Source organism: Saccopteryx leptura, chromosome 1 (assembly GCF_036850995.1).
Source record: "Saccopteryx leptura isolate mSacLep1 chromosome 1, mSacLep1_pri_phased_curated, whole genome shotgun sequence".
Classification (NCBI taxonomy): domain Eukaryota; kingdom Metazoa; phylum Chordata; class Mammalia; order Chiroptera; family Emballonuridae; genus Saccopteryx; species Saccopteryx leptura.
Window position 1 is genome coordinate 27,968,447 of NC_089503.1, and position 23,193 is coordinate 27,991,639.

Consider the following 23,193-nt stretch of genomic DNA (forward strand, 5'->3'; position numbering starts at 1 on the left):
CTGTGTGGAAAGTCAAAGAACTGGTGGTGGCCTTCGGTGTGTGGTTTTGGGCAGGTCTGCAAAGCATGTTTGCAAAACAGCTAGTTTCACATGCCTGTCTCTACATGTTGGCCACGCTTTTTTTTCTTTTTATGCCAGGGACCTTGTCCAATGCACCTCCATGGTGCCTAGCACAGTTTTAGACCCAGTAGGTATAATAAATGTCACTGAGTACACTAAACATGCTCCACAAACTAAATTAAAACTTGGCCACTGTCCAATGTCAAGACCATAATCTACCTTTCTCATAAGCATTGTGTCTGTACTTAAATATCTGGGATTATAACCCCTTCACTTTTAAGATAAATTCTAGAGTATTTTGTCCCCTAATCTCCAGAAACAAATATGAGAACTTGCCCAAAGTATCATTTCTAAATTTTATTCCAAGCTTTCTCCCTTACATAAATAATTTTTGCATGGGCAATCCCAGGTCTGTTAATTGCTCACTCCTCTGGGAATTCTCCCAATATTTGCTATGGTTTCATCATGTTCTTTTTAAAACTTTTCCAGCTACGTGACAGTTGTTTTTCTTCATAGATTATATTTGGGCTGGGCCTGAATTGGGATGACTCTTCCTTTTCTTTTAATGCAATCTGCATTCCTAAGATTAAACACATTACTACCAGATTGCCTTGATTAAATGCACACGTATGTATAAGAAGCCGCATCCTTTTTCTTTCTTGACACGAAGTCTTGTTACTTCACTCACCTGCCAGCTTCCCAAAAGATGGAGTGAAATCAATCAGTTGGTTCATTTCTAAGGAGATTCAGTGTATCCTGCCCACTCTCTCTCTCTCTCTCTCTGTCTTCCTTTTCTTTCTCCTCCATTAAACAACATACACACATACATTCTGCGTTTACTCTGTACCTCTAGTTTTCAAGTGGACCCTAGACGACCCTGGGGAATGTGTGAAAGACAAGAGATTTAGTCTTAATCATTTTTCATAACTTTCTAGCCCCTTTATCAGATTTTTCATAAGAATGTTTCTCCTTTTTTAATGAAGAACATTATAAAACACTTATTTTAGTATGTGCCTCCCAAAGATAAAAACATTTAATAAACATAACCTCAGTACCATTACCACATCAAAAAAGCAACAATGATTTCGTAATAGCAAATATCCAAGCAGTGTTCCCGATTTCCAATAGTTTCATGAGGTCAAATGTTTATTGACTTTTTAATAAAAAGTCAAATGCCAAATAACTTCCACACATTGTGATTGGTTGATATACCTTTTAAGTCTCTCTGAGTGTATAGTTTTTCTTTCCATCTCTTTCTTTGTAATTTATTAATAAAATTCAGTTGTTTGTTCAGTAGCATTTCCCACAGCTGAAATTTTCTGAACAAATCCCCGTGGTGCGGTTTAACATCCACAGGAGTCTCAAACTTGGCTGTGGCCGTGTTATCACTATACTTTAAGTCGTCAAGTAACTTGAATGTATTAAGATAAATCATATCTACTATTTTCCTTGGAGAAAAACTTAGGTAGTTTCCTAGATAACCTCTCCATTCAGTAAGTTCCCTATGGTAAATTTCTAGTTAAGTAATTTTTGTTACTGTACTTTCAAGGGTCAGCACAACAAAAAGGAAAAAAATAGAAAAACAAACAAAAAAACTTGGGGGAATTTATTTTCTCTAAACATCCACTAGAGGGCGACATTTGCATTAATATTATATTTTCCCTAATAAGTTTTAAGTTGCATCAGATTTGTTTTCACACTTTTGTCAAGTTGAACCTCATTGCCTACTTTGATTCCTTATCCCAATTCTGTAAGATATAATCATATCTTGTGTCCTGTTAATTTGTTCTCTGTAAAGTTGGTTTCTCATATTACCGGTACTTCCATCGTTGACTCGGTTCCTAGTTCTAACCATGTGGCGGCGATATTGCATAAATAAAGACCTGCAGAAGGGAAAAATTAAGCCAGAGCTGCCAAAGAAAAGGGAGTTTCACAGGCAAAGGGATATTAATTTAAGAAGGAAGGAGACAAACTAGACATTAGTAGTTCGTATTCAACTCACGGCCCAAGGTCAGAACTGTGTAAGATACAGCACAAAGGACCTATTCAGGAGAGCCAAGGCTGACTTGGGAGAAACGCGTGCATAATCTCCTTGGTTTTGCGGTTCTACTGGAGGGAGCTTATGCACATTCGTGCACGTGTATGTGAATAGTTCAGAGAACAGTGGCCGGGCAGAGTGGACTGGGCGTGAATCTGCTAGAGCGAATAGCGCTCTGACTGACCGTCTCTGGACACACGCCGGGAGAGGATTACAACAGCGCTGCTTGGACGTCAGCACTCATTTTTCCACGGAGAAAACAAGTCCGGAGGGGGCTTACGGCTCCCCCATGAGCGCACCGTTAGGAGGTGGTGCATTCTGCTAGGTATTCAAACTCAGGTCAGTGCATTTCTCACCTTCGCATTCTTCCTGTAATAACCCGACAAACAGACATACCCGACAGTCCCACCTGACAGCAAGCACTATTGTACGAATAGATGTAACCGGGAAGTCACGGATTCTTGAGAATTTGATCATTTAGGACCCTCTCCCCAGATCAATACTCGGAAAACTTCTTGTTGTAATTTCAAGGGGGAGTGGGTGGGTCACAGGCCTCCTGTAGTCTGTCCGTTTACCAGGTTCCAGGTTAAGAAGCCTAGATAGTGAAATAAGGAACTAGACGAATTTGGGAGGAGGAGCAAGCAGGAGCGCCCCTCCTCCCTCTAAACGTAACAGGAGTTTCGTCTCAGAAAACGGGAGGGGCTTGGCAGAAAATCTACAAGAGAAGTGGAGAGCCTGGGTTGGGCCCCCTCCCCGGTGGGCCACCTCCCCCTTTCTCCTGTCTCCTCAACTCCACCCCTGAACCCACACACAGCCAACGCTGGCGCTGGTGTCCGGCTGCTGAGGACTTGAGAGAGAACTGAGACCGACCCTGGACCGCGGGAAGGGAACAACACACAATGCCTTTTCCTTTAAATCGTCGGCTCCCTAGACTAAGGCTAGGACCCCTTACTTTCCCGATCTCTGGTCCCACCTCCCGCACGTTCCCCGCTCTTTCTCTCTTCCCCCTCCTCCACCATCACCCCAGCCGCTGCACCCGACTCTCGGCCTCCAGCCCCGCCTCCGCCGCCAAGAGGTTTCAACCGCGGCAGAGTGAAATCTACATAGTAAACGCCCCTCTAAGATGTCATTGGTTTAGCCCCTACCCGTCGCGGCCGAGGATTGGTGAGCCTCCCGGTGTTATTTGCATGCCGGCGGCTGCGAGGTACCCAGCTGTGCAGGCGGCTCTCGTCCAACAGAAGTTTGCCCAGCGCTTTCTTGTCCGCTGGTCCCGGGCTCGCACTGCGCCGGGAGCCGCCTCCTCCTGCCGCCGCCCTGTTCTCTCAAGATTCCTTGTCTGTGGAGGACAGACGCTCTGCTGGCGAGAACTTGAAGTGGGCAAGGGGCAGTGCTGAAGAGCCGCGGCGGGGGGCTACCCCGGTGACAGTTTGCGTACCGACGCGGGGCGCGTGGGGCTCCGGCCGCGACCAAGCTCACCCACGTTCCGGCGGCCGACAGGCGGGCAGGCGGGCGGGCGGGCAATGCGGCTGCCGAGTCCCGCAGCATCGAGAGGAAAGAGGGCGCCCCGGAGAGCATAGAGCTTGCTTCTGCCCACTTGGAGAAGGGAGCATGGAGTTGTGAGTGCCCCTCGTTCGGCGAAGCCGCCCCCGGCAGGCTCTCCATGGCCGGGACGTATAGCTCCACTCTGAAGACGCTGGAGGACTTGACCTTGGACTCCGGGTATGGGGCCGGGGACTCGTGCCGCTCGCTCAGCCTCTCATCCTCCAAGTCTAACTCGCAGGCGCTCAACTCTTCGGCGCAGCAGCACCGCGGGGCGGCCTGGTGGTGCTACTCCGGCTCCATGAACAGCCGCCACAACAGCTGGGACACGGTGAACACGGTGCTGCCCGAGGACCCCGAAGTGGCCGACCTCTTCTCGCGCTGCCCGCGCCTCCCCGAGCTGGAGGAATTCCCCTGGACCGAGGGAGATGTGGCCCGGGTGCTTCGCAAAGGCGCCGGCGGCCGGCGGCTGCCCCTCTTCTCCGCGGAGGCGGTGAGGCGCCTGGCCGGGCTCCTCCGGAGGGCGCTCATCCGCGTGGCCCGCGAGGCGCAGCGCCTGAGCGTGTTGCACGCCAAGTGCACCCGCTTCGAGGTGCAGAGCGCCGTGCGCCTGGTGCACAGCTGGGCGCTGGCGGAGAGCTGCACGCTGGCCGCGGTCAAGGCGCTGTCCCTGTACAGCATGAGCGCCGGCGACGGGCTGCGGCGGGGCAAGTCGGCGCGCTGCGGCCTCACCTTTTCTGTGGGCCGCTTTTTCCGCTGGATGGTGGACACCCGCATCTCCGTACGCATCCACGAGTACGCGGCCATCTCGCTCACGGCGTGCATGGAAAACCTGGTGGAGGAGATCCGGGCCAGGGTGCTGGCCAGCCAGAGCCCCGACGGAGGAGGGGCTGGAGGCGGGGAGGTGTCCGCTGAGGCCCTGGAGATGGTCATCAACAACGACGCGGAGCTCTGGGGCGTCCTGCAGCCCTACGAACATCTCATCTGCGGCAAGAACGCCAATGGTAAGCGCGCGGGCCCCCACCGATGAAGAGGGTGGGAGACAAATCCCTGCCTGGTCGATTCAGGGGTGAAATTTTTTAGGAGGAAGTTGGTGGGTGTTCCAGGATCTGAGAGAAAGCGGTTGATCTGTAGATGGAGGAGTTCATTAAAGGGCTTTTGGCGGAGATTGTGCTGACGTTTGGAGGCTGAAATCGTGGTTGAGCTCCACCCTGTTTGTGTCATTGCCACTTTCTCGGGCTGATCACTGATCAAACCTCTTGACCAATCCTTTTCTGAACCTCTCTTGGAGTGAAGCTTACTGCCCTGCGCTCTTTGTCTTGCTTGAGTGGACCCATAGTTGGCGTCTTTCTCAACAGCTGGGCACACTGACTGTGGTTCTGCTCTCTGGGTTTCTCCTGCCTAATTGCAGCCAGGTGGTCCAAACTCTTAAGACGCAAGCCTTGGATAAGTGAGATGGGAGGAAGGGAGCAGGAAGCCTCGGACAGGTGTTGCCTTTCTGGGCTTTGCGGGATTGAAGAATGCCCATCAGGCCCTCTCCAGGAAGATGAATAGAAAGTGGTGGGTTCTTAACTCTGTGTCTGGGAGTGATGGAACCTGGTGATTCCTGAATCCTCGTCTCAGAAATGGAACCACATACTGGCTGGCTCCCAGGGCCTGACTTACCAAGCTGTCACCAACCAAGTGAGCAACTGATTAAAGCCCTGTGCTGTATGCACAAGTTTATGGGCTTTCCTGACACAAACGACCACCCAGTGAACCACATTATGGGGAAAAGGTATGGGTGAGTGGGCAACTGCATGGTGTCAAGTCTGGGAAAGAAACCTTTGGATAGTGGAATTTCTCTGAAGGATGGCATGGCTTCATGCAAAGGGTGGAAGAGAAGCGCTTGACCTTCTGCCTAGAAAGGTTAGGGTGTGACATACATTCAACAGTAAACTGCCTATCAGACTCCAGTTTCAGGAGTCAGCAAACCATAAATTATTTAGAATGGTACTATGGCTAGACATCCTGGCAATCTGATTGGAAGGCCATTTAGGGGGCAGCTTTCAGTGGCAAATAAGCAGCCAGTGGAAGGGGTCAGATAGGTACTGGGAGGCATAAAGGGAATCCGATTTAAACATGGGCTGACATGGTCATAATAGCTAAAGTTTTAAATTTTCACTTCACAGTGTTTCAATCTTTGTTCTTAGCGTTTAGTATGTTAACTCAGGTAATCCTAGCAACCTTATTAGGTAGACACCTCCAGTATTATCCCCATCAGACAGACGGGGAAACTAAGGTACCTAGTAGTTAAGTAATCTGCCCAAGATTACACAGATAGTAAGTGACAGAGCAGGAACTTTAACTTAGGCAGGCTCTGGAGTTTAAGCTTTTAGGCACCGGAGAAAAGGACACAACTTTGTTTTTATTAGTCCCAATTCCAAGGAGAGCAGTTGACTTCTTAGGCCTCATTTTAAAGACAGTCTGTATATATTAGCATCGCTGACACTGACTTTTCTTGGTTTTGTTTTTTAATTCTGCCACGGCTAAAGGAGATGCCTGGAATGGAAGAGCATTTGCCTTTTAATTTTCCCCCTTAGGTCAGAGCTGAGGTTAGTCCAGAGTCTCAGTTGATGATGTCACAGCTGATAATGGTGCTTTTGCCCTCCAGGTCTGTGGCATCAACACCAGGAATACACTACCCAGCTCCAGGAGAGGAAGCGGAGGGCAGGGGGATTTCCATCCAGTAGTCATAGCCCAGGGGAGGCGTTCTGAACGTTTGGTGAGGGGAGGCGCAGATTGAAGTCCAAGAAGTAAAGACTCCTGGGAGAAAAGACCAAGGCCCTAACCCTGTACCCCAGGCTAGAGCCCAGGTGGACCGATAGGTGCCAACAAACGAAGCAAAACAAAAACACGCCCTTCCCAGCAAAGCTGGTGCCCTGCTGGTGGAGGAACGTCTCAGTTTTTCTTACTACAAACTGAGGTTGGTAGGAGCAGCTGTCTCTCTCAGGTCCCCTGAAACTTACAGAAATTGCTAGAATATAGATGTCTTCCACTAAAGGGCGATTTCTTATCTGGGGTCATCACTCCTTGGGATTTTCTTTACATGGGTTTTTGACCCCATGATTTGACCTATTCCCTACTCTTCTCCCCCACCGCATGCAATCCTTTTCAAAGCTCTGATAGTCAGAACAGCAGGACTCTATGCAATAGACGGCAAAGCTCCCTGGATGTTCAGAGCAAGTGTCTCCCTCTGAGCATTCCCTGGTCTCCAGGGAACTCCCTTGAGGCTGAGGTGACCATTCACTTCCACTTAGTACCATGGATGCTCATTTTTTATACATGAAAACCTGGAGGTGGCCTCCCTAAACAATAACAAGGCTGATTTATTAACTCTCCATAGACAGAGTGAAATGAATGTTTAGTAGTGGAGCAATGAATTACTTATGCCTGCAAGCTGACTTCAGAAGGAAGCATAAACTGCTTAGAAAAGAAATGGGGAGATCCAACCCTTTGTTATACTAAAATAAGCCCGGCCAGGTTACTGTTTACACAGCTGAAGTCTAAGTGGGAAAGGGCTGCACATAGGAGGGAGAGTGCTGGTTCAAAGTCTAGTCCTGTTGGTCTTCCCCTTAAATTATATATTCATTGTTGTTATGCCTGCTAATTACATAGCATGGGCACATGCATTTGACTCAGCTATACAGGGCTCTTAAATTTTTAATGTCTTCCAACTAGGAATTTAAGGGCCCTAATCCATCTATTCCTGTCCATTACTCAGAGTTCTGGGCAAATATGGTTTTGCTCAGTCCAAGATGGATAATAAAAGTACTGTAGTGTTTATAAAACATGATCTCATAGAGCAGCAGGAGTTATATATCACTTGGTCATTTGGTATCGATGTCCCTGTTCCCAGGACAGTGTCATTAAGTGATGACATCTTTGTGGCACTCTAATGGGAGGTGGAGTAACCACTTTAATAGAGTAGTATTTGTAAACAGAGCTGACAGAAAGTAGAAACTTCTCTCATATTCTCTCCTCTCTCTCTCTCTTCCTCTCTCTCTCTCTCTCTCTCTCTCTCTCTCTCACACACACACACACACACACACACACACACACACACACACCCCTCTGTATGTGAATTTGATGCTGGTCATTACTTCTGAGTTTCTTCTTGGCCATTTTTCTTACTAAGCTTTTATGGGTTCCTATGGCATTTGAGAACTTCTCATCAATTCTGAGACTCTAAATTAAATGGTAAGATTTTGGTGAGAATATTCTACTCCTAAACAGTAATCAGGATGTCCATGAGGATGACTGTCAAAGTGGTAAAGAGTACAGACTTTGGAAGCCAGTGAGGGTTTGAAGCTCACCTTTGCCATTCATATGAGTGACCTGGAGCAAATTTCTTAATCATTCTCAGCCTCAATTTTGTTATCTGTAAAATGGGAGATAATGACAACACCTAACTCATGGGTTGAATGAGGATTAGATGAGATCATAGACTTAAAATTGTAGCACATAGTATAATGCTCGATAGATAATAGCAAGTCACTCAGCAAACATTTATTGAACCCTGACCCTATGCCCAACACTATTAAAACTGCTGCGGCTGGCCGGTTGGCTCAGCGGTAGAGCGTCGGCCTAGCGTGCGGAGGACCCGGGTTCGATTCCCGGCCAGGGCACACAGGAGAAGCGCCCATTTGCTTCTCCACCCCTCCGCCGCACTTTCCTCTCTGTCTCTCTCTTCCCCTCCCGCAGCCAAGGCTCCATTGGAGCAAAGATGGCCCAGGCGCTGGGGATGGCTCTGTGGCCTCTGCCTCAGGCGCTAGAGTGGCTCTGGTCGCAACATGGCGACGCCCAGGATGGGCAGAGCATGCCCCCTGGTGGGCAGAACGTGGCCCCTGGTGGGCGTGCCGGGTGGATCCCGGTCGGGCGCATGCGGGAGTCTGTCAGACTGTCTCTCCTTGTTTCCAGCTTCAGAAAAATGAAAAAAACAAACAAAAAAAAAAAAACTGCTGCGGATTAAGTGGTGAAGGGAGAGGAAGGGTCCTCATGAAGCTTACAAACTAATGGAGGAGGCAAGAGAAAATAAACAGATAAGGATATACTTTTAGAGGTCAGTGTTTCTTTTTTTTTTTTTTAAAAAAAAGGCCAAGGTAATGGGGTGATGCAATTGGGCTAATTTAACACCAACCAAGGAAGACTCCTCTGAAGTTTTATTAGCAATAGGCAGTATATCAAAACTACTGCTATCCAAGGACCTCTAGGCAAAAAAAAAAAAAAAAAAAAAATAGTGACTGAGGACTTTGCTGAATTATTCAATTACCAGCTGAGGCAAGTCATAACAAACAAAATGTTGCAACCAAGAAATAAAAGGTCTGCCTCTCTAGCATGAATGAAAACTCTTCTAGTTGTGGGACTCATTCAGCGAGGAGATTGTAGGATGGAGGGCCACTGAGATCATCCCCCAAAGGACCGAGGGTTCACTGAGCTGCTCGTTGCTGTCTACTCAGTGTCCACACCTGAGTCATAAGGGAGGAGGGCCGCTTTCCATCTCTGTTTTATTGAAGGCAAAGGAGCTGGTAAAATGGAAACAAAGCAAGCTTTGGAAATGAAAACTTAGTTTTTTGTTCCCCATTGAGTGTCTGAGAAATGCAACCCCGTAGTTAGAGGAACAGGTGGAGTTCTCCCTCCAGAGCTACACCTGACTCCACCCCCGGCTAGCGGAGCCACCTGTCCTCCTGTCCCAGCACCCAGAGGGTGTCCTGGGATCACCTCCTGCTGTGTCTGTCTCTCCCATCGAACTGGGAGCTTGGGGCGTCGCATCTCCCCTGCGCCTCACACTGTGTTGGGCACTCCATAAATGTTTGTCAGGCAGTTGATGGATCCTCCTGTACAAAATGTTGAATTCCAGAAATTCAGTTTGAAACCCCTTGACCCCTTGGAAGAATCTTCCCCTTTTCTACCCTGGCAGGTGGGAATGTCAAGTTCTCCATGAATAGGGGCAGCACCTGGGGGTGGCGGTGGGGAGGACATGACTCAGCCTTTTGACACCCTAATTTCTAGCAGGGTTCCCTTGGGCAGCTGTGATGACTGAATGTAAATGGGAGGCATTTCAGGTTAGGGGGATTCCTTCAGTGTGAGATGCCCAAAGTGGGGGTTTCATAGCAGAAGTCTAATAGGCAAATGACAAATCCGCAGGGGGGACTGAGGTGAAAATCAGAGGCGCTGAGTTCCCCTAAGAATAGCAATACCAACCCCCTTGCCCACAGAGCTGCCCAGAGGGCAATCTCTCGAAGACACTTGCTCGTAAGAGGTTGGGTCTGTGTTCCACCCACCTGCCTCCAAGCTGAGAATGGAACGAAGGCAGTGGACAGCCGAGACATGCTGGGATGCATAAACAACACCCAGGGGGCTGAAGGGGGCCAGGGACACTTTGCTGCTGGCCCACGGGTTGGTTCTTATCCCACCTCAACATCATATCTAACTCATAAGGTTTCAGACAGTGGATGGCTGCTTTGGCTTCTGTTTCCACACTTCTGCTGACCTTTGTGCAACACCTTAAACTTTTTATCCTATTTGCTCTCACAGGGTCCCCACAAAAATCCAGTGAATGGAATGCCCTCTCACAGATGGGTGTCTGAGAGCCCAGAATTCACAGCTCAGTAGTGGCCGGGCCAGGACCAAGCCCAAGCCCATAATGCTGAAGCCTCAGGCCTGTGCTTTTCCTAAGAAAACAAAGGTTGTGAGGAGGTCAGCATTTGACCCTCTTCCAGTGGCAGCGAAGGTCAAACTTGTAGCAATAGCAGTACTGAACGATCTTGTTTGTTAATGGCCGGCTGTGTCCGGGCACTCTACATCCATTAGGTCCGCGAGTCTCCACAAGCACATTGAAGACCAGACATCAGGGCCCAGGCCTGGATCGCCCTCCACAGGACGCGGTGTGGCTGTTTAGAGGTTGCTTGCCTGCGATCCCAGAGTGTGCCCTGTAGGTGCCATTGATTTTAAGGAGCCATTACTGCTGCTCACGAGGGATCGGGGAGCTCTGCTGCCCAGGGTGGGCCGCACCAGAGTCAGCTGTTGGGTGATCAGTAAGCTTCTCCGGATAGAAAAGCTGAGACTCGTCCGCAATCACCTTTCATCTTCCGTCACAGGGGCGAGTCTGCCGCGCGGGGGGGGCGCAGGGAGCCGGGGTTTCAACCACTGGTCTCGGGGGCTCTTGCTCTGCGGTTGGCAGGAAAGCCTCAGTGGAGGGGACTGGGATGTCCTCAGAGTCCACTGCAGTGTCCGGCCTCTGATGAAATCTCAGTGCTGGCAGCACAGGGAGGGGAATCCTCGTGACAAGTGCAGAGATCCTTCAACTTTGACGTCTGAGTTGGGTCCCATGTTGCAAGTCACTTGAAGCTGCTTCCATGTCTCTACCGTGAAATCAGGGAACGGGGAGGTTGTGCTTGGTGCACACTCAGTGATCGGGGACGTTAGAGCTACTGCCGGCTTAGCGTCAAGAGCGAACACTCGGTGCCATCCCGGCTCCCTTACACCTGAGCTGTATGGCCCTAGGCATGTGGTTTCACTTCTGAGCCGGGGTTTCTTCCTCTGTAACAGGATCTCTCAGCCTTGTCACTGCAGACATTTCGGACTGGATGATTTTTGTCGTGGGTGTCCTGTGCATTGTAGGATGCTCAGTAGCAACCCGGTCCCTATCCACTAGAAACCAGTAGCCTCCCCCCACCTTTCCTGCTTGTCATGACAATCATAAATGTCTCCAGACATTGTCACATGTGCCCTGGGAGGGGGGGTGGCAGGGCAAATCGCTTCTGGTTGAAAAACACTGCTCCACGGTAGGACTGAAAAGAATAGTCAGCTGATAAGACGGTTGTGAGGATTTAATAAGATTCTCTGTAAAGGACTTTGCACTGTGCCCGGCACATAAAAATGTTCATTCTAATTATAGCTATATTTCTGCAACTGTGTGTTGGATGCACTAGTTGTGTTCACTTTGGCCAAAGTGGACGACTCTAGTTCGGGGGAGGATCATGATCCAAATCCCAAGGTGACCAGGGTCAGTCACAAGGCTTTCCTTGGCGACAGTAGGTAGGAGGAAGTTATGGAATCTGGAAAAGCACCCTGCTCCTTTCTGGCTCGGTTGCCCCCGCAGTGAGGCGGGCTGATGGGGTCAGACCCCGCCCTCCCATCTCGTGTCCGCCCCCGCGGGATGAGAGCAACCCTGCGCAGGGGGAGCTCCAGGCCCAGGGAGCAGTGGTGGATATTGGACCCCTCCTGTTGCAGCTGCCAAGTCCGGAGCCACAGCACAGCAGGTGTTTTGTGTTTTGCTGGCCTGTCATGTAAACAGATTTTGTGGTTGTCTTGCTTGTTTTAAAAAAGACCTAAATGGTTTTGCAACTTAGATGGTATATTTGGAACTGCTCGCTGAATTGAGAGGAGAAGCTTAGGAAACACAGCCCAAGTGAGCCTGAGAAATGCCACGCTGGCCACATTAATCAACTACTTACCAAGCACCAGCTATTCAATACATACAAGGCAATGGAGACAGCCCGCAGGAGGGCAAGAACCGATCTCGCCTGTCAAGGAGTTTCGAATCTAGCAGGGAAAACAAAACACACACATGGGAGCCTAACAAGGACGTTGGTGGTTGCTGCATTCATATGACAGGGCAGCGCTGACCACCTCCTCTTCCTATGTGCCACTGCCGTGATGTGTGCTTTTCATGAGCTTTTAAAAAATTATTATTTTTATTAATTGATTTTTAGAGAGAGAGAGATTTGTTGTTCTGCTTATTTATGCAGTCATTGTTTGGTTCTTGTATGTGCCCTGACCAGGGATCGAACCTGCAGCCTTATTGGATCCAGACCATGCTCTAATCAACTGAGCTACTCGACCGGGGCTTCATGAGCTACCCCCCCCCCCCCATTGAGAGAGAGAGACAGGAAGGTAGGGGGAGAGAGAGAGAGAGAGAGAACATCAGCTCGTTCCACTTTAGTTGTATACTCATTGATTGCTTCTTGTACATACCCTGACCGGAGATCAAGCCTGGGACCTCTGTGCCAGGACGACGCTTTACCCACTGAGCCACCTGGCTAGGGTGTGAGCTGTTTTATTTCATCTTCCCGTGCCCCTCTGTATGGCAGGTATAATGGTCCATCCATAGATGGGACCTTGAAACTTTGGTGGCTGGAGAGCTCAGAGAGGAGAGATGAGCCCAGGGGGAGAAGGAGGGAGTGGGAGAAGGTCGGGGCTGCTTCCGGGAGAAGGCGGCAGGTGAGCAGTGGGGTTCGGGCAGGTGGAGCTATGACAGGGAAGGGCGGGGGTGAGGAGCGCACGGGGGTGGGGGGGGGGCTCCCAGACAGAGGGAAGCAGTGTGAGCAAAGACCTGGAAGCCAAAGTGCGTGTTTTGGAAAATAGCAAGTGACCCTGTTGGGCTGGAAGGTTCAGAGGCATAACAAGGAGGAGCAGGGCAGATAAGACAGTGAAGAAAGAAAACTTTCCCACATCTTTTATCCAGATGTTCCGAAGCTTGCCAGAGTGCAGGAAGAGAGTTTTCCAAAACTTATTTTTATAATTCAGAAATTTAGTTTGTCTGCTCCCCAGCTCATCGTAACCACAGTCCCAGACCTCCCGTTACCCCTCCTGTCGAGTGAAAGCTTGACCTCAGAAACGCCCCGGTCCGCTGCCCTAGCAACACCAGGAATGACAGAAGACTTGAACCGAGCACACTGAGGTTGAAAGGACACAGGAGGGACAAGGCTTCGACCAGCTTTATTTCTTCTTTTGAATTTGGCTTCTGACTTGGCAGTTCTTCCGTGGCCCTGAACGCAACATTTCAGGCCAATGCAGTCCCAGTACAGGGCGAAGCTTAGGGCTGACAAACTCATTAAATGAGGCCATTGGATCGACCCTTGTCAAAGCAGGATTCTCAAACATGGAGGTGGCAAGGGACATAAAACAGGATGTGATAAGGGGTTCCCAAAGCTTTCTTTGGGTGCAAGTTTGACTTGCTATGTTCAGTTTCCAGTTTAGAGTTTTGGAAAATAAAAACCTACTTCTCAGAGAGAGTTAGTCACTTTCTAATTCCTGGCAAAGGTGTCTCCAGAGGATTGATAATAGGGAATCCAGCCATTGTAACGTTTGATATTGCGGAACCACCTTATGGCTCTGTGCCATCCGGATTAGACTTCCTGGGGTCTAGCTGAAGTCTGCTGACGCTCATAAAATGTGATAGTTCATCAATGGCTTAGCTCATAACTTGGGTGTTAGTCCTTTCCCTAACCCTAGTGTTATAAAGGAGTTTTCTTGTCACTTGAAAAAGAAATCTCGAACATTTTGCAAAAAGCATACCTGTAGCCATTTTTGGCTCATAATTTGGGGCCCATTGTTTGCTTTCTAAAAGTGAGCTGAGGTTGAGGGGTGGGGTCAGGCCCACGATGGAGAAATTAAACAGGAAAGTTGAACTTGGAAATAACACAGTTACAAGGATAGGGGTGTGTGGGGGGAGGAGCAGATTTATGTTGGATCACAAAGCATCTCAACAGACCTTTCAGTACATGGAAATCATCCCTAAAATTAAGGCCAAGCTTTTGTTGGACACGTAAGGTTTTTTTATTTTTTTTTTTAAGTCTGTATCTTTTAAAATAGGAAAATCAGTATTTGCTGTGAGGAAAGTTGTTAATAATCACGAGCTGAGGCTCATGCACCACACTGAGGGTATGGGCATGAGCTTCTAGGACAATCAGCGCAGAGAACGAAGCATTTGGATCCAGAAATTCTGGGTCGGACCTTGGCCCCTCCGTGACCTGGCGCGAATAACTCCATCTTGTTGACTCTCTGTTGCTTTATCTGTGTTGTGAAGAGGCCGGACCAGATTCTCCAAGGGCCCTACTGCCTCCGATAATGTTTCTAGACCCCACATGGACACTGTGAAATCATCTCTTTGCAGTTGAGCCTGATAATTAGTATCCTTGGGAAACAAACACCCCAGATGGAGCTGGCGTGTTCTCCGAAGGCCTGGCTGGGTCGCAGGACTAAACACCACCCTTTTTATATTGGGATTAACTGCGATGATTGTCCTTCGAGTCTTTCTTCCCCGCTCCCCCAGCAGGACGAGTGCTGTCTGCTTTTGGCCGACCTGACACTTCGGCGCTCGGCAGCTGCGTCCGGGCCCTGGCGGGCCTGCTCTGTGGTGAGCTTGGCTCCGAGGTGACTTCATCCTGCCGGTGTTTGCAGCCCGCCTACCCAGACTCGGGTATTTATAGCAGGGGAGCTCAAGAAAAAAAAAAAATTAAATATGCTCCACCCTTCTCTAGACTATGTGGGACAGAGATAGGCATTGTGAAGAATTTAGAAGGCAAGGCTACATAATCCAGCAGGATATTTTTAAATGCTGCTTGTTGCAGTTGGCGGGGCCGGTTTTTCGGAGAGGAGGGGAGTGAGAGTCGGTGAGGATGACAGGCGGCCGGGAGCTCTGCGGTCCGAGCAAGACGTGGAGCTCCGAGGTGGACAGGCTCTGAACACCCCCTCACCTCAGTCACAGAGCTTGAGTGGGGCTTGGGGAAGGTCGCCACGACAGGCCAGGTAAACGGATGGCTCGTCACCCCTCTGCCCTGCAGTGCCTCCACCCTTCGAGTCCCCAAGTTGAAAATTAAGAAAATGTTCTGGAAGCAGACAGAACATAGAGCCAAAAGCAATTGTGTCTGTGAAAACCAGGTCCTGGTGCTGCTGTTGTAAACTCGTCTCAGCAGCTGGGTAAGTCGGGTTGCACATGGGGACATCATTTGGAAGGAGTTGCACGCAGCTGTTCTTCTGGACGCAGTCCTCCCAGGATGAGCAGGCAGGCCAGAACTATGCTGGGACCCAGTTCAGTAGCAGGTGAGCAGGCCTCCGGGGCGCCTAGAGCCGCCTCTAAAAAGCATCCCGGTGACACCCCCCTCCCCCCACCTGTCTGGCGGGTGCTTGTAAAGTATCCCGGGAAGGGCTGGCATGTTTTCTACCATGTTGGTCTTTGAGGAGACAGATGGTGGTTACAGTGGGAGGTTCTGGAGAATAGGAACAGGGGAGAGGCCAAGAGTCTAGTTTGGGGTACATCCGCTTGTCCATTCAGCAAGTATTTATTTATCAAGGACGGGCTGTACACCGGGCACTCTTGCAGGTCTTGCTGACAGCAGTGAAAAGGAGAGACCCAAAGGAGGGGAGGGTGCAGGCCGGTGGACGAGGAGGAGGAAGGCTGGAGGAAGCACAGTGAGGCCAGCCTGGCTGGGGGGGACAGAGCTGGGCGGAGGTGACAGCCGTGCCGGTGGGTTCAGGGAGACCAGTGTGGCTGGGATGGAGCGAGCGTGATGGGGGGGCACAGGAAGTGTAGTAGGAGATGTGATTGGGGAGGTGATCAGTCAGGGGGGGCCTCAGTGACTGTTGGGTGGTACCTTGGCTCTAATCCTGAGTTCTGCTGGGAGCTACTGGAGGGACTTCAGGGACATGATCTGATTTGCATGGTGACAAGATCACCCCCTCTGGTGTGTTGGAAATGGACAGTGGCATTGAATGTGGGAGCAGGGTAACCGCTTCAGAGGCTTTACAATAATCCAGGTGACACAGAATGAAGGCTTGGACAGCGTGGATGTGCAGGGAATGAGTGTGGAGTTAGTACGACACCAGGCTTATGGTCTGAGCAACCGAAGGAATGAATAGCCATCAACTGAAATGGGAACATCCAGGTAACAGAGAAGCAGGACCGAGCCAAAGAGCTGAGAGTGAGGTTGATTGTTTGTCTCAAACTTAATATACAGAGATGCCAAGTAAGAGGTTGACCTCCAGATCTCCTTAACTCGGAGGAGAGGGCTCCTTGAACATGCTTAATCATATGATGGGTTTAAACATAGCCCTCCTTTGTCCTACCCAAGGGTAGGCATAGTCCAGCAGGACTGCGCAGGGCCTCAGGCGGTAGAGATTTAATTTCCAGTCTTATATTCTTTGGTTGGTGACCTTAAGAGACCCTGAATATTGCTTTCTAGCTTCTTCGCAGGCAGCCAGCCACCTTTTAATGAAGATCGTCAGATCTGTGGTTTCTTGTCATTAGCAAGTGGTCTGTTTAATTAGGTCCAGTTGTTCTGTGGACCCCTGGGACTTAGTGCTGTGTCCTTCAGTTCTGGGAAAGTGAGACTCCTTTTTCAGGCAGCTTTGGATTCCTGGAGGTCAAGTCTAGGTCAGAAATCTAGCCAGAAAGAGACCCGTCCTGGGTGCTCTGAGAAGGCATGGGGCCTGTGGTCATCTCAGAAAGGCCTGGGGAGGAGCCAGCTGCCCGATGGCGGTGTGCCCTCGGCTCTTCCGGAGAGCAGTGGTGTCACAGGGCGGCTTAGAGACGGAATGTGGAGGAGTCACCCCTGCCTGTCTGCCAGCTAGTTACATAGTCGCTGGACCTCGGTTTTCTTTTTCTGTGTAATGGGTATATCATGATTCCTATCTCAGAGTTGTTTCGGTGACTCACCCCTGGATTCACATTAGAATCACCTAGAGAGCTTTAAAGAAATAAAAAACCTGTGTGTGTGTCTGTGTCCTAAGGCCCCCACCTCCAGAGCTTCTGGTGTAAATGGTCTGGAGTGGGGCCCGGATCCTGTGGGCAGAGTTCTTGGGAGAGTCTGGTGCTCAGACATTAGCTATTACTCGTGGTAAAAGAATCATTGTTCTGGAGTGCTCGTTTGGCCCCACCCTGGACGGTGACTTGCCTTCACTCCACAGCTATGCTGCCTTGTTTTGGCTCGCTCATCTGGAGGAATCAAGAGAGAACACCCAAGAGAGGCTTAAATTATTAGGTTTGCATGGAATGGGGCAGAGGAAGATCGGGAATGGTGGCGGCACTGTATAATTCATTCGTCCCACTGGCAAACAGAGTGGGCGCTGCTAATTCCATCTTTAATAGGGGGAAACTGAGGCACAGAGAGGTTAAATAACTTGCTCAAGGTCACACAGCTAATAAGAGGTAGCGACTGTAATGAAACCCAGGCAGCCTCACTCCAGATCCTCTGCCCCCTCCCCAGCCAGAGAAACCAAGAAACCTGAATTCTCAGCTCTGGTCCCAGCACGGTCCTACCATGAGCCTTTACGAAGTACCAGGCGTTTGCTGTGTGCTACACACGTGTGATATCATGTCATTGTTAACTTCGCCCAGTGAGGTATGCATGTACTCTTCTTACTCCCATTTTATAGTCGCAGAAACCGAGGCTCAGAGAAGTCCAGGTGACATTGCTAGTAAATGACACAGCAGGATTCAAGCCGAGTCCTCATTCGCCCTGCTGCCTCTGTCCCCCCCTGCTCTGTCCTCCGGAGCTGCGTGGGTGGGAATGGAACGTACACAGTGATTTCCTGAGCAAAGAAATGAATGGACAGTGAGAGGAACTGAAGCAAGTCCGTCCCTCCCTGCTTCTGAACCGCCGAGCCATTTAGGGTGCCTTAAAATAGTACCCTGGCCCAGTGGGGTGGCTAACCTGCCAGGCCTGTGGCCGTGGTGTGGGTATTTGCTTCTCTGCGTGTTTCAAGATAATCCTGAGAAGCTGAAGCCGCTTTTCTGCTGGTGTGAATGAAATACCCTCTGAGAGACTGTGTTGGTTGCTTAAAATAGTTCGAGAGGAAGAACGTTTGGAAGCTGTTCGCTGCTTGAGTCTGTTTCCTCTCGATTAATGACGCCTTGGAGAGTGCTGGGCCTCTCCTTGTTGACCCCCTGGCTTTTCCTTTCCACCGTATTTTCGCCCTCGTGTCATCATAAGCCAGGGGAGTTTGTCATCAGAAAATGTGACAACCTTTTCCAAGTCATTGGGGACTCTCTACACATTTAATTTTGTCTCTTAAAAGAAAAAAAAATGTGTGTGTGTGTGTGAGAGAGAGAGAGGTGAGGCCATGTGGTGTAGAACAGGCCATTTCTCTCTTCCAGCTGCAAAGGTTCCAAGATCGCAGCAATGATGTTTGCTCTGGGGCGGGAAGACTTATTTTATTCCTTCACACTACGGCCTGTTCTGGGAAGTCGGAGCTTCCTTACAGCCGTCATCGTGTGGTGCCCAGGAGACCTGCCGTGCCGTGAGTGAGTGGAGCAGCTTTGTTCAGTACTGTAGCCACTAGCCATGTGAGGCTATTTAAATTTCATAACAGCCAATAAGGTTAAAAAATCGTTTCCTTTGTCACACAAGCCGCATTTCTAGTGCTTCCTCATCACATGAGGCTGGTGCCTACCACGCTGGACAGTGCCGATATAGAACCTCTCCATCATCACAGACAGCTCCGTGGGACACACGGCCATTAGAACGGGTCAGCGGGAGGTCACTTGGGGCCAGCTTTCTGGGTTTTCGCAGGTCTCAAAATTTTAACCATTGTGCAGGTTCTCTGAAAGGCCTCTGTTTGCAGAAACAAGAAGATTCGTGGAAGTGAAGAGGAAGGCCATTGATTCTTGTGGCTCTAACCTCTGGACCCTTAACACGGGGTCAGGATTTATGACTTCCAAGCTGCAGAGCCTAAGGCAAGCCACTTAGCCTCACTGATGTTTTCTTGTCAGCAAAATGGTGATTTAAAGATAGCCTCCTAGGGATTTGGGGAGGATTAAACAAAATGACGAAATATGCATAAAACACTTCGCAGAATGCTGGCCACATAGTAAGAACCGACATGTGTTACAAAGTTTTCTATGGGTTTCCTCATCTGAGCCATACCATATTCTCCGGAGGTAGACATTGTTGCTATTTTCAAGACGATGAAACAGTCTAGTGGGAGTACTATTGCTGCTGTTACTGCTACTGAGTAGGACTTGAACTTGAGTTCTGCTTTTTTTTCCTCCAAGGCTCTTCTGTCCTCCTGGGCTGTTGATTGACCCGTTATCATAGGTCAGAGGGTGTTTGTTCCTTTGAACTAGGAACTCTCGTGAGCTCCCTTTTCATTCAGGAACTGCCTGGTCCTTCCACCTTGAGGTGAGCTCTTTTCAGAGGTGTTTTGCCCGAAGCTGGCCTGTCCGTATCCACTTGGAGAGCTGCCACCAGGAGAGCCACTGCCACAATCTGTGGCTCCTTGGAACTTGAGTTTTACCCAAGAGGTTAAGGTTTTAGTACTTCTCAAGCCCTGCGGTCCTTCCACATCCTTTGTTGTGCGGGACAAGCCCAAGAGAACCCTCAGTGGCATCCTGGCAGAGGGTGACTTTGAAAGGAGCGTCCCCTGGGAAGAGTGGGACCAAGAGGGGACTCTTAGCTGGGTAAACAGGTCTGAGAGGATATTTGCTCACACAGGGGGCCTGAGTTCAAACCCTGACTCCACCACTCACTTCTCCAGACCAAACAACTAGTTATTTAACCTTTTGGTGCCCGATTTTTCCATCTGTAAACTGGGGATAATACTAGAATGGACCCAGCGTAGTAGGTGTGAGGATTAAACAAGAAAATGAAGGCGGGGGCGCTTAGCCCAGTGCCTGGCATGTGGCACCTACCTGATAGAAACCACGGCTGCCATCCTCATTGTCCTTGCTTCCCGGCAATGGCATTCGGTGTGTTTCCGCTTTTATGTGTGGTAAGCATTTTCTACTTGAGGATGTGTTATTTTTCTAGTCAAAAGGAGTGAATCGGAGGGTATTAGCCCTTGAATGCCTAAGTTATATTTGGGTACCATGGCCTCCACATAGTCTTTCTCCTCCCCTTCCCTTCCTACCTTCCCTCTTCCGAGGATGATGGGGGTAAACATGATTCTGTGCAGGTGTCGTTTTAGTACCTTACAAGCTGACCAGCAGCCTGCTCCCCTCCGCTGGTCTGGACTGTGTAATCAGCACCACCCAGGGAAACTGTAATCACAGCTGCACTGTTTCTGTAGGATTAATTTGTGGTGTGGAAGGCCCGTATCGTTATGCAATCGCCGCTCATTTGTCCACACCCAGAATGTGCTAAAGCTGCCACTTGCAAGGAAATCCAAATAGCTCGGAGCCATTTGTAAGGATCCAGTTATTTTCATCACAGTTATGACAGGAGATGGGCTTAAATTAGGGGACTCCAGAGGCCACTGAGAAATGGTGAGACTCCTGCTTTCATGGGGCAGCTGGGTCTACTAAGGGAGGAACAGGTCTCAAAGGGAAGAAAGGAAGGACGTGGGGACAGGACGTTGCATTGTCATGCTGTCATTGGTGTGACTGGGCCCCTTGTGGGACACGCAGGGCTGACAAAGCCAGTGTCCTTGGTGCGGCTCCCGGGGCATGGACAGATCACTCCTGGTTAAAGGGTAACTTGGACTCTTCTTCACAAGTAGTTGCTTTGTTAGTTATCTGCGCTGTGGTTTCCTCCACTTTTGACCTGGCCCTTCAAAGAACTGTGTTTGTGTGTGTGTGCATGTGTATATATCTGTAGCACGAGTCCACACATCTCCCCCCTCCTTCTTAAAATGCAGGAAACTTTTAAATCAGTCATTTCCAGACCTGGCTGGTTGCTGAAACATCTTGAGTTACTTTGAAAATTCATATTCTGGGACACACCTTGGATATATTAAGTAAAAAACCTCTAAAAGCGAGGCGAGAGTACTTGTATTTTTTTTTTAAAGATTTTACTTATTGATTTTTAGAGAAAGAAGAGGGAGAGAGAAAGGGGGGGGAGCTGGAAGCATCAACTCATAGTTGCTTCTCCTATGTGCCTTGACCGGGTAAGCCCGGGGTTTTGAACCAGCGACCTCTGAGTCCAGGTGGAACCCCTAACCACTGCACTGCCTCAGGTCAGGCAGAATACGGTATTTTTTAAAATGCTCCTCAGGTGATTCAGACTTGTGAGTCCATCCTGTATCACTTGGAGTCGGGTTTTGACTTCAGGGCTCCTTTGAGAGTATACAGGGGGCAGAGGTCCCCTTTCAGAGAGAGATGGCGTGTGAGCTGGTCCATGAGGGTCTCTCTGAATGGTAGAATGGGGACCATTAGGGAGACTGAGCAGGAGGTGGGGAAGGATGTTGCCTTGGGAATGATGATGATAGTAGCCTACATTTATTGGATGCCATCTGGTTTAATCCGCTTCACCAAACTGCAGAGATGGTGGTGATAAAATAAAAAAATAAAAAAGGCTGATGTTTATTTTCCTCTGAGATGGAACAAGGTTCTAGATGATTTGCTTGGGTAATCGCATCGGATCCCCATGACAGCCCCTGAGAAGTAGGCGGTCTTACTCATCACCACTTTGCAATGAGGACACTGGACCTTTGGGACAGTTAAAATAATTTGTCCAAGGTCATACACACAGCAGGTGGCAGAGCTGAGATTGAGGGTTGTGCTGTAGGACCTCAAAGCCCATGCCTTTTGTTGCTGGAGTGTTAATAGTAATCCTAAGGCTATTGGGAGCAGATCAAGTAAAAACTCTGGATTGTACGTTTGTCCAGTAGGAGGCTTTGTGCCATTTTCTCCCTGAGGCACTGCCCTTTGGCCCTTCCAGCTTTCAGAGCCTGGTCATTTCCCTCCAGAGACCCAGGACCATGTCTGAGACCAGCAGCTGGTCAGCCGGGCTGCTCTTGGCGAGGCTGTCTGTGTTGTGGTCTTTTGCTCCTTCCCTGTGCTCTTAGCTCTTCTCCTGGGACAGGAAGCGTGAGTCGGGCTTCCCCGATGAGTAAAGGTGTCAGGTTCCGGGAGTGCTGCAGTCACCACCCAGGGTGCCCGCTCGGCAGGACCTCACCTTAGCCGCCATCGTCTTTGCCTCTTGGATTCAGATGGCTGCGCTCTGTAGACCGAGAGGCCTGCACTTCGTGACTGAGGGTGTGGATGTGCCCCTGGGCCACCTGCATTTAAATGCTGGGCCCACTGCTTCCTTGACAAGTGGCTTCATGTCTCTGGGCCTCAGTTTACTTGTCCGTGCAATGGAGATAATACTGCCTGCCTCATAGGGTAGTTGCAGAGATGAAAATAATTATATCCTCTAAAGTACTTGAAACATTTAAGTGGCCAAGTACGGTGGCCATTATGATGATGACAAGGATGTGATGACAATTTGGGGGAGGGGGAGGCTTTGGTGACCCTTCTGGTGGTGTGATGTGGACACTCATGTACGAGGTGAGCACATCCTGAATTTACTCCCAGCTAAGCTGATTTTTAAAAACTGTGATACCGAGCAAGCCCCTGAGCCTATCGGTTTGTTTTGTTTTGTTCTTTATTCTGTAAAATGGGGATGACTGCAACACCCGCCTTATGATGTCGTAAAAACGAAATACAAACTCGGAACACCAAGCTGCTCACGATGTACATGGGCTCAACTGACAGTGCGTGATTAGGAGAGAAAGCAGGAGCTGAGTGAACCTTAGCAATATAATAAGCAAGGGGGGAAAATCAATCTTAGACGGTTACACACAGCATGATACAATTTTTATACAGTTGCACTTGAAAAATGTACTGAAGGGTATCCCACAGGCACAGTAAGTAGTGTGTAAGGGAGGAAGTGAGGGGTTGGGAAACGGGGGTGATGTACGCCATGTGGGGACAGGGAACGAGGTGGACTGGGGGAGGGAGGAGGAGGTGGTGGAGACGGAGAGGCTTGTCAAGGCTCTGGCCTTTGCTTTGGAGGTGAAGTCACATTGTAATA

At 49.6% G+C, this 23,193-nt stretch overlaps 1 protein-coding gene across 2 annotated transcripts in view; it reads left to right on the plus strand.

Annotated features, from left to right (window-relative positions):
- The first annotated feature begins 3,272 nt into the window (after positions 1 to 3,272).
- The window catches only part of ABTB2 (ankyrin repeat and BTB domain containing 2), a 184,615-nt gene continuing 164,694 nt past the window's right edge, over positions 3,273 to 23,193 (plus strand). Inside the window, exon 1 of one of the 2 annotated variants that reach the window (XM_066363474.1) lies at positions 3,273 to 4,641. In XM_066363474.1, coding sequence (XP_066219571.1) covers positions 3,759 to 4,641 — 883 coding nt within the window. In that variant the 5' untranslated portion in view covers positions 3,273 to 3,758. Of the gene's footprint in view, positions 4,642 to 15,136; positions 15,212 to 23,193 lie in introns of those variants that run through there. The other variant, XM_066363477.1, reaches the window with a different exon arrangement.